This window comes from Centruroides vittatus, unplaced genomic scaffold, assembly GCF_030686945.1.
Source record: "Centruroides vittatus isolate TY-2023 unplaced genomic scaffold, ASM3068694v2 contig_875, whole genome shotgun sequence".
Taxonomy (NCBI): Eukaryota; Metazoa; Arthropoda; class Arachnida; order Scorpiones; family Buthidae; genus Centruroides; species Centruroides vittatus.
In genome coordinates this window covers 1,524,319-1,537,905 of record NW_027122567.1, presented here as the reverse complement: position 1 = coordinate 1,537,905, position 13,587 = coordinate 1,524,319, and the positions used below count along the sequence as shown (strand labels likewise).

At 30.5% G+C, this 13,587-nt stretch overlaps 1 protein-coding gene across 3 annotated transcripts in view; it reads right to left on the bottom strand.

The window, feature by feature from the left end:
- Window positions 1–502: 502 nt before the first annotated feature.
- The window catches only part of LOC136982977 (uncharacterized), a 62,079-nt gene continuing 48,994 nt past the window's right edge, over window positions 503–13,587 (bottom strand). For all 3 annotated transcript variants that reach the window (XM_067279562.1, XM_067279563.1, XM_067279564.1), the window contains 7 exons: window positions 13,436–13,550; window positions 10,319–10,427; window positions 10,046–10,228; window positions 8,813–8,937; window positions 6,244–6,409; window positions 6,063–6,170; window positions 503–1,184 (listed from right to left, as the gene is read on the bottom strand). In XM_067279562.1, coding sequence (XP_067135663.1) covers window positions 1,083–1,184; window positions 6,063–6,170; window positions 6,244–6,409; window positions 8,813–8,937; window positions 10,046–10,228; window positions 10,319–10,427; window positions 13,436–13,550 — 908 coding nt within the window. In that variant the 3' untranslated portion in view covers window positions 503–1,082. The remainder of the gene's footprint in view (window positions 1,185–6,062; window positions 6,171–6,243; window positions 6,410–8,812; window positions 8,938–10,045; window positions 10,229–10,318; window positions 10,428–13,435; window positions 13,551–13,587) is intronic.

Here is a 13,587-nt window from a genome sequence, read left to right as displayed (position 1 = left end):
GCGGCTTTATGTAAAATGTTGGCATCTATTAAAAAAATGCAAGGCTTACATTAACATAAGCTTTATTTATGGACTGGAATTGGTTTGCATTGTAAAAGGTAAGCATTTAAGATATCTATAAATTACAAAATTCTATAAAATATGATGACATGTTTTCTAAATTTTAGATACAAAATCACAGTAGCAATGCATATCAAATCATGTTACAGTTAACTTCATCAAAAAGACATACTGTACCATATGCATATTAAAAAAGAATAAGATAAGTACATATTATGGAATACACAGAAATGGTGTTTTTACTTTTTCAATAAAAAGCTCAAATATAATCCCTTCTAAACAATAAACACACAAAAATTTTCATACAATAAGACTGAGTATTGGATAGATTTAAAGAAGAAAAGTTTTTAAATGGCAGTGAATAAATAAAAAATATTTTACAGGTAAACCTTATCCCTGAGTAACAAAAAGAACAAAAAAATGATTTAACCAAATTTCATTAATGGTTTTTTTTGCCTTGGCACCACATCTTTGGAATTTTTGGTTTACAAACAATAGTTTTACAAAAACTACCATTCGGTAAATATTAAACAATACTTTGCATTTAAATTAGCATTTTGTTCATTCTGTAGTTTAAGATAACACCAAAGTCAAAATTATAAATTTAAAATATTCATATAAAATTATTTTTATACAAAAAGAAATTTACATTTCTCCTAATAAAAACATTTAAAAATTTCTTAGTTATTTTGAGGAAATTTTTCTTATAGGTGTATTAAATTTTTGTATTTTATTTTTACTATATTTGTTAAGATAACAATAGTATTTAACATTTATTATTTTTACAGTTTTCACTATAAAAATTTTTTATAATGCTGCCATAAGATGGTGGCAAATACTGACCAGCTATATTATGTTCACAAGAAAAATGGCCATCATTAATGGTAAAAATAAAATTAATAAGAATTATATCACACTACCATACATGCCTTAGGCTCAATGCAACAAAAATTCTCAAGACATCAACATTGATATTTCCACTTTGGTTGTCTGGGTGATGGCATTTCTTTTATAGTTTAGTATTATGGAGATGATGGTTTCTTTTTAGGAGACTTCTTGCGAATGCAATTCTTTTGTGATTGGATTTGGTCAGTTATTTTCTGGATAAGTTCATTTAGTTCAGACTGTTTCATAAATTATAAACATTACATTATTAGATTTACTTAATGATAAAAACCTACATAAACTTAAAGCTAACATTATTGAATGTTATTAACCAGCGCTGTCCAACTTATCATAGCCCGCGGGCCATATTTTCTTCACCAAACATTTCGGGGGCCAAGAAGGTTGATAAATGAAAAGTCAGTTTATGTTAATTAAAAAAATATTTTATTTATACTAAAAAGAAAACTTTAAAATATTCGTAATATATTAATGAGAACATTGTGGCCGTAATTTTCACATAGTAAAATAATTTTAATATTAATAATAATAATTTAGTAACATAAATTTATTCATAGTAAAATGTACTCGCGGGCCGTAAAAATAATTTGGCGGGCCGTATACGGCCCGCGGGCCGCCAGTTGGACAGCCCTGTTATTAACAAATTGTTATATATAAACTTTCAAATCAGTTATTACTGGAATAATAAGACATATTTTTAGAAATGGATCCTGTAGGACTAAAGTATAATAGAAGTTTACCAGTACTATGTAGATACAAAATACAGTTTGTGTATAAGTCTGTGTGCACTTTTAAATATTAATAGTTTTGAAATTAAACATGGAAGAATTAATCTGTAAAAAACACAAGTCCAGCCTTTGTAGGTTTTTTTGTTATTTCAAAAATTAATTATTATTATTATTATTATTGCCAATTGTTATGTTGCAAATGTCATACTCAGCTGATACTGGTACCAAGTGCTATGCTATTCTGGACTAAAGTCAGACATAGCACTTGGTGCAAAGTGTAACGTTAAGCTGGATTAAACTTCCTGACAATGTGACATATCTTCAATATTGCAGCTTTCTGTAGTGCCATGTATATGTTTTTGAAATTATTGCAAAAGTTGCTTCTAGCTGTTGGTATAATTAAATTATGTTTGTTGATAACTTAATTATTTAATTAAGTTATCAACAAATGTGAAGCAGATAATAGTAAGGGTTTATCACACCAATGATAATGGGCAAAAACTCTCAGGAATCAAAGTAAAAACATTTAATAAAAACAAAAAAAGGGTGTGCAATAAAAATGACTACATAAGTATGAAAAACAAAAAAAAAACCCAAAATGCATTTTGGACTATTTTCTAATAGAAAATAGTCCCCCATCAGTTAGTATTAACTAAAGGTTTGAATATATTTAAAGTTACACAAGGTAAAGATAAACTTAAAACTATGCCTAAAGCTATACAATATAATGATGAAAACACCATTGTAACTTTTTGAGCAGTATGCATTATCAATGTAGACAGGTGTAATAAATCTTCATAATGTTGCAGGATGGCGTGATATACAGTACAGGGTGCAAAAACAGTGAGATGATAGAGTTGCAGGTGAAAGCATTACAACAAGGTACCAGGAACAGTTGTAAAGCTTGTTGTAAAGTGGTTGGTCTTTACAACCATTCCCGGTACTTTGTTGTAATGCTTGCACCTGCAACTCTGTTGTCACACTGTTGCACCCTGTATGTCATGCCACCCTGCAACGTTACGAAGATTTATTACACCTATCTACATAGCTTACTGCTCATACAGTTATAGCAGCATTTTCTTCTTTATATTGTATAGCTTTAGGCATATTTTTAAGTTTATCTTTACCTTGTATAACTTTAAATATATTCAAACCTTTAGTTAATACCAACTGATGAGCGATTTTAGGTTTTTTTCAATTTCTATACTTATGTAGTCATTTTTATTGTACACCCTTTTTTTGTTTTTATTAAATGTTTTTACTTTGATTCCTGAGAGTTTGTGCCTATTATCATTGGTGTGATAAGCCCTTACTATTGTGAGAGACCAAATTTTATGAACTTTTTCTATAAACTTTCACACTTGTTTTTACAATAAAACAAAATAATGCTTAAATCCATGGGAAGAAAATTCTTTTTTTTTTTCTCAACACTTTAAAAAAAATGAAGGATATGATCATATCTTTCTCCGGATTCACTTCCTTTTAAAGATGACACATCTTCCTAATGTGTCACCCACAATCAACTATCAAAATTCAACTATTGGGCCATTACAGAATAATTTCTAATAATGTCATGGAAAAACCCAGGACGACCCCCTAATAAAAAGGAGGGTCGATGAATCAAAGTTTGCCTTCATCCAGTTTTCCTTGAACTGTGTGTGCTTGCTGTTATCAGATGTCGCCACTCGTAGCCCACCGGAGAGAGAAAGGACTTCCCTCCTTCTAGAAGCTTCCTTGAATGGACTTTTAAATCTGTGACTACAACGAACAACTCCTACAATCAACTTCCAATAATCAAGGTATTTATCAACAAGCGAACGAATGTAAACGCTCTCTCTTGCAAGCAGGTTCGTGATCTTAATGATAAGGTTTGTCCCATTTCCTATATATTGTATAACTAGCATCTGCTAAGTATCTAACCTGACATCTGTATATAGCTTTGTAAATAATGGTCAATAAATAAATGGGTATTTGTTAAATGATAGCTTTATGGAGTGTACTTCTTCCGGTTGTCTCCATCTGCCTCCATTCCAAGTCCAAAAGCTTACAAACGCCACTGCTTGCGTGTAAACGAACTATTAATGGCCATCGCAATTTCTGTGTCCATTAAGAGACGATGGTATCAGTCCTGACAACATGGCATCAAAGAGGTGCTGACCCTGAGATCACACTATTATCTGCTTCACATTTGTTGATAATTTAATTAATTCAAGTATATATTTTTATCAAGGTTTAATGTTTCTAGAGTTTTGTGTAGTGTATCTGGTATAACACTAGTAGAAGAGAGGACAACAGGTACAATTAATACCTTATCCATCTTCCACAGCTGTCTTCTTTCTTGAGTGAATGGAGTGTATTTGTTGATTTTTTCAGTGTGGGCAATTTTTATGTTATGAGTTTGGAACAGAGATGTCTATTATATAAGTCTATTATGTGATCTTATTGCATTTGTCAATGAGAGTGATGTCAGGTCTATTGTGATGAATTGTTTTATCTGTGATTATGGCTCTATCATAGTATATTTTGTGTGTGTCATTTTCTAATATTGTCTGTGGAGCAGTATTAGAAAATGTTAGAAACACAGATTATTAAACACCCAGGTAGCATACTATCTGTAGTATGCTCCCTGGGTGTTTAATAATCTGTGTTTGTGTGCAAACTTTTTGTGTATTATACTGTATTTGCTACTTGATTATGTCTCTGTAAATAGTCTGTTTGTGCTAAGAGCTTGCAACCAGAAGTTATGTGCTGTAGTGTTTCTGGCAGAATGTGGCATTTTCTGCAAGTCTTTTGTGAGTGATACATCCTTCAGGATGTGTTTTCAATAGTTTTTAGTGTTTATGACCTGATCTTGAATGGCAACCATAAAACCCTCATTCTCTCCAAACAGGCAGAAACATGTCAGCCAGTAATTTGACACAGTTTTGTCAACAGTCCTGAACTAGGTCATAGGCACGCCTGCCATGAAGTGCCTTTTGGGCCCAAGACTGCTCAGTGGTGTCTATGTTTTTTGTATGTTGAATTATATCCAGGTCTCTAAGTTTAAAGGTGTGTGGTTAGTCTGCCAGAGTTATAGCTTTATGTAATCTTGATGTTTCTTGTTTTTTGTGGAAAAACTCCCAGTGTCTGAATTTGTTTGTAGTGCAGATTAACTATATTAGTGAGGCCACCTTCTTTATGAGGAAGAGTTAGTCTTTCTACAGATGATTTTGGGTAATATTGTTTATGCTTAGTAAGTGCTTTTGTTTTCCTTTGGAATTGCTCAAGATCTGTATATGTCCTGTGTATAACTCCAAAAGAATAAGTGAGTACAGGGACAACATAGGTATTAAGCATCAAGCAGAACCAAAGAGGACTCACCTCTTTGGTTCTGTCCAGTGCTCAAGGAATCCTCTTGAAAAATCCCTTGCTTGATGTGTATTTGATTTGTTTTTTTATGTGAGTGTTATGGAGGTTAAGTTGTAATGTTCTCTAGTGGAGCATAGTAAAACCAATGAAACTAATGAGTTGGGTATGGATTTTATAGATGTAGAGTATGTGCAGCAGCCAAGTATGAGACAAGGATATTATTGTGAGAACAAGTGATGTAACTTGTCTGTTTCAAGTTTTGTGATGGTGTTGTAAGTACGAATGATAAACTCGTGTATTTCTGTTATTCATTTCATCCATTGGCGTGGTTTACCTGCCTTAGTGGTCTGTGGCTGGAGTGTCCCAGAAACATCAAAGTTCAGCCAGTTTCTCACAACTGGTGTGGGCATTGCAGTAGCCATACTTGGACCAATGCTGCTTTCACCACTGGTGGCCAAGCGAGATTATGACACATTTTTCGAATGTGAGCCACTGTCTAACTCACAAGTATGGACCTTGTTAACCCAGGTGACATCTGAGCCACCAGCAAGGTGGTGACTGGCAAGAGGGAAAAGTGACTTTTCTTTTCAGAATTGTTATTGACCTATGAACCCTTCTTTGGACAGAAATGATTTATTTCACTCAGCCAACCAAAGGACATATTTTACTTTCATTTCAAGAAAAGCCATGAGTCAATAACAATTCTGAAAAAAAAAAAAAAAACGGTTATTTGAAATTTCAAAAAATAAATAATAACGAATAAAAAGAACAGTCAATTTTTGAAATAACAAGAAAAAACTAGACACCTGAGATGTTTTTTACAGATTAATTCTACCATGCATAATTTCAAAACAATTACTACTAAAAAGTGTACATTGATTTTATAGATGTCCTGTATATTCAAATGCATGAAAAAATTATTTAAATTTTATAAAATATAGGAAATTTTTTTTGATATTTAATAAACTTTATTGTTGTGAATTTAAAGCATTATATTATATCAATACTTATAAATTTACTTACTTGATCATAAGTATACATTAATTTACAATATTTGAGATTCTTTTTCTTTTGTATATGTTCACAAGCATGATGTAAGCAATAAATTGCTTCTTCTTGTGAATTCACAACCTGTTTAATAGTTTTTTAAAAATATATTTTTCTGTTTTATGTTTTATAAAAATATTATTTAGAATATACTAACCATTGATACATAACAGTGGCTACGACAGACTTCACATTCTTGCTCGTTATCTTCATCTGATCCCCGAGAACGTTTCTTTTTGTCTTTGACCTCTAAGAGTGGCAAACGTTCTGATGTTTTCAATCCCAAATCATACAGCTGCTTTCTTAATTGTAGTTCTTCATCTCTATATTACAAATTTAAAAATAAAATAATCAAAAAATTAAATCTATTTACATTATATTTTTGTATATTGGAATACTTATCAATAGTTGTTTATTTGCATTCATCAATATAATTTTATTACATACATTTTAAATGTTTTCTATTTTAAAATTGTAAATATCCATCATTTAATATGTATACTTTTTTGAAACCTATAAACATTTTTTCTTATGATTCATTCAATGTTAGTGATTTATTACATTACATCTAATGATGTAATAAATCATTAAAATCAGTTTATTTTGATAATTTTTAAATAAAATCCATAAGAAATCACTAACAATTAATTATAAGTGTTCCCAATCAAATTTTTCAGAAAAACACAGGGTCTTCCAAAAAGAATGCTACCATTTTAAATTATGTTAATTATTATCTGAGAACATTATAATGTATAAGGGGCAGTCAAATAAAAACCAGACAGATGGGAAAAAAGTAAGTAAACTGTTTATTGTTTCAAAAGTAATCGCCATAACTGTTAATACATTTATCCGAATGTGAGTCAAGACAGTCAATGCCTTCATGGAAAAATGTTTGAGGTTGCCTATGGAACCATGATTGTACCCAGGTGTGTACCTCTTCATCCGAAGCAAATTGACAGCCACGAATGTCTTTCTACAGGGCTCCAAAAATATGGAAATCACATAGGGAGAGATTGGGACTGTATGGAGGATGTGTAAGAGCTTCTCAGGGAAACTTCTGCAGTGTAGTTGAAACAACCTTGGCAACATATGGGCAGGCATCATCCTGCAACAGAATGATGCCATCCGTTATTATTCCTGGGTGTCTGGACTATTTGCAAAGTTTCCACATACCACTGTGCATCTATTGTGGCACTGTGTTCCAGAAAGTCACCTCGCTATTCTTCTTTCCCAGCCCCATAGTGATGTCAGATGCACACACAACTCACCAACCTCACTTTGAGCATGTCTAACAAACAAATGGCACAGCGATGAATGTTCACACTGTTCCTTCCTGATTCCCAATAGAGGGCACCCTGTATGTACTTGTATTCATTCATTTAGCTTAGTTTCATTAAATATTTTGTTATTGTTTTAACATGGTCTCATTAATTGAGCTTGGAAGATTTATCACTCACGTAATGCTCCACCTGTCAAATTAACCCCCTATGATAAAATATGGACGTTGTCACTTGGATGTCACAGATATCTATAATTAGAAGTAAACAGGAGTTAGGGTGTGTAGTTTATTTACCCTAGCTGGTGTCGGAAGCCTGATGTTAGGAGAAGGGTGATTACAAGATCATCACTCTCTGCATTTTTTCTTTCTCATACAAAAGCCATCCTTTTTGACAAACCGAAGGACCGAAAGATCAGCTGCCGATTAAGTGGTATACGAATCATAACTGTTTTCTATACCCTCGGCTAGCCCCTCACATTAGTATGATTACTTTTATTCTTTTTCCTAAAAACTTATTTACTTCAAATGATTTAAGTAAGTTTTCACAAATATGTATTAGTTCATTTTGAAATAATGCATCATCTCTTTTGAAAGAACTTCTACCTTTATAGGTTTATCTTTTAAGACAAGAAGTATAGAATTTTGCATTTACAAAGAGACAAATATTACTTTCATTAGTATTTTTAATTTTGATGAAGTGACATTTGGAAATAAGTTTTTCTGCAAGCAATACAATTCTTTTTTTGCTGAATGTTCTAGTCAAAGTCAAGAAGGAATTACAGATTATTTTTTAAAATGGTTAATAAATTATTAAAATTAATATACACAACACATTTTAACATAAACATAAATGCCAAGTGCAGCATAAATATTTAAAAAATATATGTATTTTTCTGTGGTCTTTCTTGACTTCATTTTTATTTGAACAACATTAAATAATAATTAGTTCAAATTAACCAGAGTGCATTTTACTTTGCATAATCCATACATGAAAATTCTTGATGACAGTAGTGTTTGATCAATATAAAAATAAAACAGAGTATGCTCTAAATAGTGTTATTCAAAGTAATACTGATTTAGAAAAGTTTAAGAAAACTCCCAAAAGATCTTTTCCACACAATGTGCAAGTGCTGTCACATTTACTTCTTCATGTTTTTATTTTACTACAGATATTATTATCCCTATTATCTTGTTTATTTATAAATTTAATGTTTTAAATTATTTTATTTTATCTTATTTACATAAGCTGCATGCATTACATGAGTAAGATAATATTACTTTGCACTTAGAAAAAGACATATAGTCTTAGATAGTTTGAAAAGTATTACTCTAAATTATCTCAATCAACTTATGAATACATATATTCATATATATCTTATTAGTGAAATTTATTGTTAATAACATTTGAATATTATAATTTATATCAAAGTTAATTTAAAAATCTTACCTTATTTCTTCAATCATTGGTAACATCTTTTGTAATGTTTCTACTTGTGTTCTATTGTCATTTGCAATACAGAAAAACAATCTTTCTAAAGAAAATGCTGGTGGTTCACAGCTATTTCTGATATCCTGAAAATTGAAATATTCAATTATTATTTTAATAGAAAAAAATGTTTGTGTAATAATAAAAATACACTTAAATCATTTTATTATTATGTTATATTATATGTAAAATTAATCTGTTACAATATAATATATGATGGAAAACTAGGTATGCTGCAAGAACTTTACTTACCAATTAAATAATATATATTAAATTAATATTATATATATTAAAAGAAAAAGATTAAAAATGGACCAGGTAGTATTATAATGTTAATGACGTTGTCATCATACAACGTCATTAGCTGCTATCAGTTTATTATTTACTTATTTTTACTACATGAATGTAGATGCAACATGATCTAACTATTGTAATATTTTTGCTGAAATATAATGGTGGTATTTAGGCTTTTTCTTAAAATATTTAAATGGCCAAATGTCTTGTGAAAGCTACATGTGACTAACAAGTCATGTTTTGGCCACTATTAATAAAATAAATATACTTGAGTTTACATAATAAAAAATATTTAATAAACAATAAGTTGAAAGCTTATGTACAAGATCAACTGTGTGTTTATTTATTATCAAGTAACAATTTCATTATTCTCATATTTATAAAATTCAAATTCAGCTAATTTAAATAAGTTATTCTTTACTAAGTTTACATTTATTTAAAATTATACAAAAGTTACAAATTTATTTTTAAAAATATTATTAATTAATTATATATACATTTTTTTTTTTTAAATATAGGATTTTAAAATGCTTAGAAACTCCTAAAAATTTTTTATTTTATATTCAAATAATCTTAATTTAATAATTTAAATTTGTAAAGCTTTAATATTTGACTGTGATTCATTAAAACTTGTGTATTCCATTTATAAAGTTATTTTGACAAATACCTTTCAACTGTTAAACCCAACAGTTTTTTTTGTTTGGTCTATTAGTATTTCATTTGTGTTGTTGCTTGTGTATTGTGTATTAAAACATATAATACCATGTAATTATAGTATTTAATTTAGTATTGTAATCTTAATAAATCTTAGATAATGAAATGAAATAGTAGAAAATAAAATCTACTTTCTATTAATAAATTAAAAAATAATATAATTATATAAATTAAATTGTAACTTACCCTAAAAGCATTCTGGGCCATATCTAACCAATAAGGAGGAGCAAAATAAACAGATTCTGATACAGTATAACCACAACAAATAGTTGATGTAAAAGCTCCTGGAAAAATAACAATAAATTGTCCACTATCTTGAACTGTTCTACTTAGTGTTGCACCATGTTCAACAAGCATATCGGGAGGTACCTTTTTAAAATACATTTAGCATAAATATTTTTAAAAATTAAAATCTAATATTTATATATATCTTAATTAAGAACATGTTTTAAATTTTACCATAGCAGTGTCAGAAGGAAGCCAAATTGGATTGCTTGTACAACAATCTGGCATTATTTTTTTCATTGCTTCCCTAAATTTATTGCAACAAGCTTCTGGTGTACTGTACCTAATAAAAATAATAATAATAATAAAATATTTTTATTTTGTAGATTAACACAATGTATAGGGATGTTTAATCAATAAATCATTAATATTAATATGTAATTCAATTAAATTTAAGACAATTCAGTATACCAAATGGAGAGAGGACATATTAAAAATTACATATGAAAAACTTTGTAAATGACTTTAATGATATTTAATTCAGTATGTATGACAGTCAGGTTGAGACTAGTATGAGTATAAAGTATTATATACTACAATATGCATCAATGCTCATGTTCAAAGGATTGTCCGTGCATTTGAATAAAGTGTTGCGCATAATGCAGGACTTTTCATGCCACCTCTGCAAGAGTTGCATGTGGAATGTTGTGAAGAACAGTTCAAAGTCATTATTGCACCTGAAACAATAAGAACAGCAATTATTCCCATTTGGCAGGTGATTTTTTGGCCACACTGTAGTTTAAATTACTAGATTGTAGGCTGTGGTCGTCGGGCACTATAGTCCTTGACAAATTGAAGCGGTCAGTTCTCGTTAGGCACCAAAGGAAAAAGGCAGGAATTCCTCAATGTCACTGACGTCACCATTGCGCGATACCCTCTGGTGGTGTCTGCAGGTGTTCGCGGCCTTAGTAGCCTTAGTACTCTCCTGTGAGTGCTAACGATACCTTAAGTTGAAATGTACCCGTCGTCCAGAGCAGGTTGTGATTGGTGGTGTAGTTGCCTTGGAGCTTGTTGGTCATGGGGTCGTAGACGGGTTTAAAAATTTTTTTAAAAATTTATTTTTGATTATTCTGCCTTCATGTTTAGATTCTCATTGAAAAAATATTCTGTAAATTTGGATAATCCATGTTAGAGAATGAACGATAAGCAGCAACCTGGCAGAGATGTTCACTGTTGGAGGATATAGTTCGCTAAGACAGTCAGAGATCTTAGCGAGGGATTTGAGCATGCCCTCAGATACGGTTAGTATCTTCTGCATATCTGCAGGAAGACGGGATAACCAAATACTTTTGAGTAAGTCCTCCGTAACTGTATAGCCCGTGAGAGTTCTCAAGCATCGAAGAAACTGTGATGGTGTGTGGTTGCTGAGCTCTTCGGTACGTAGGAGCTTTTCGAGACATTGAGCTTCGGACTGGGACATGCAGTCGATCAGTGCCTGCTTTATTGCTTTGACTTTCGGTGTTCAGAGGTGTGGCTAATATGTCCTGCACTTCAGTGGCCATGTGTTCCGAACTCCCGACCGCATGGCTATATTTAGTTTTGTCATAAGATACATTAGCGAGGATAAATTGACTCTCTAGCTGGGTGAACCATAGAGTTGGGTTTTCGGACCAAAATGGCAGAGGCTTAACTGCCACATGGCTGACAACAGGTTCGCTCATTTTTTTCACGTACCTGGTCAAATGTTGCTATTATCCACTCGAAATTCCTGAATTTCGATAGGAAATAAATGTTCGAAAGTTCCAAATGTTCAGGTCACCAATGTAGGCTGTGGTTGTCGGGCACTATAATCCTTGACAGATTGAAGCGGTCGGTTCTCGTTAGGCGCCAAAGGAAAAAGGCGGGAATTCCTCAATGTCGCTGACGTCACCACCATGTGAGACCCTCTGGTGGTGTCTGCAGGTGTTTGCGGCCTTAGTAGCCTTAAGACCATCAGAAAGTTTTCTTAATGATAATAACCAATTAAAAACACGACGATCACAGACAAGATCTTTGAGATATGATTTGAAATCAATAAGAGATGACATTTATTACTAAACTGTTGCAGAGATTTTGGATTTAAGTAATGCAATATTGAAGTTCACATAAGTTATTTAATTTAATAAATTATAAAAGCAATAAAATATATTAAATGAAAAAATAAAATGTAAAACTGATATTAATAAATCCATATTAACATTTTTAATATAAGAACATTAAAAATAATGTATTAATTGTAAACTAAAATAATCAGTATTTTAGTGTTATTTATTAAAAAAAAAATATGTAGAAAAGACTAAAATGTCTTCATTTTCACCATGTTGAATCACCAGGAACAACACTCTTCTATTGCAGAAATGACTTTATATTAGAGACTATGCCTCTGCAAAAATATGTAAAACAGTTTAAAAAGTTCACAGGTGACAAGCCAACAATTAAAAAAAAAAAAAAAAAAAAAAACATAATTTCTTTTAAAAATTACTTTATTTGGTCAGCTTTTTTTGAAAAGATTTCACCATAAAGACAGCAAATATGGATTTTACAACATAAAAAAGCCCTTGATCAAATAAGAGCTGGAGTTTGAAAAAGCAGTTATAGACAACAGATACATACCATTGTGGATAATATAAAACTCTTGTAAACAGTTCCCAATCAAAACGTGTTTATTTGGAAACTGTTTTAATTATAAAATGCTGATAACCTTTTTGACATTAGCAATACCAGATCATTAGACACTCCTACACAGGGTACTGTAGACATCATCTACTTATTGTTAAGATTGTCATTTTGATTTCATTCATGTAAATGCATTTCTTTACAGTAACATGGTAATAATAATCTATCTGTAAATGTATATATTTTCAACACTTATTGTAAAACAATTTACTTTCGAATTTTAAGTGTATTCTGTTTCACATATTCTAGTTTGATTGTGTTGTTCCTGAAAACGTTATGTTGAAATATTGTTTAATAAAATGTTTAATTTATAAAAAATAATGTTCAATTAACATTAAAATACTAATTTTATACTTTAGTTTCCATCAATACACGTGGTATACCTTGTCTATCTTAAACATAATTTTTAAAATTTAACTTATTATCTTCATTTTTGAAATTTATATTTGCATAAAAGTTCAAATGCACATCTGAACTTTGTTAGTATTTCACATATGTAATAATATTTATAATAATATATTGATAACAATTATATTTATCAAAAATTGAATTTATTAATAGTTTCATGGTTTGAGTTTTTAAATAATATAAAAGTAATAATGTTTATTTTATAATATTATTTAAATATAACCATACCAAATTTTACTGGCACCTGTGTGCAAATACTCAATCCATGGCAATGAATGAGGATCTCGATACCAACAGCCTGTTGTAAATAACATTCCTACATGTAATGTAGGGATAGTAACACCTAAATAAAAATAATAAAAACTTTTCAATTAAGCATT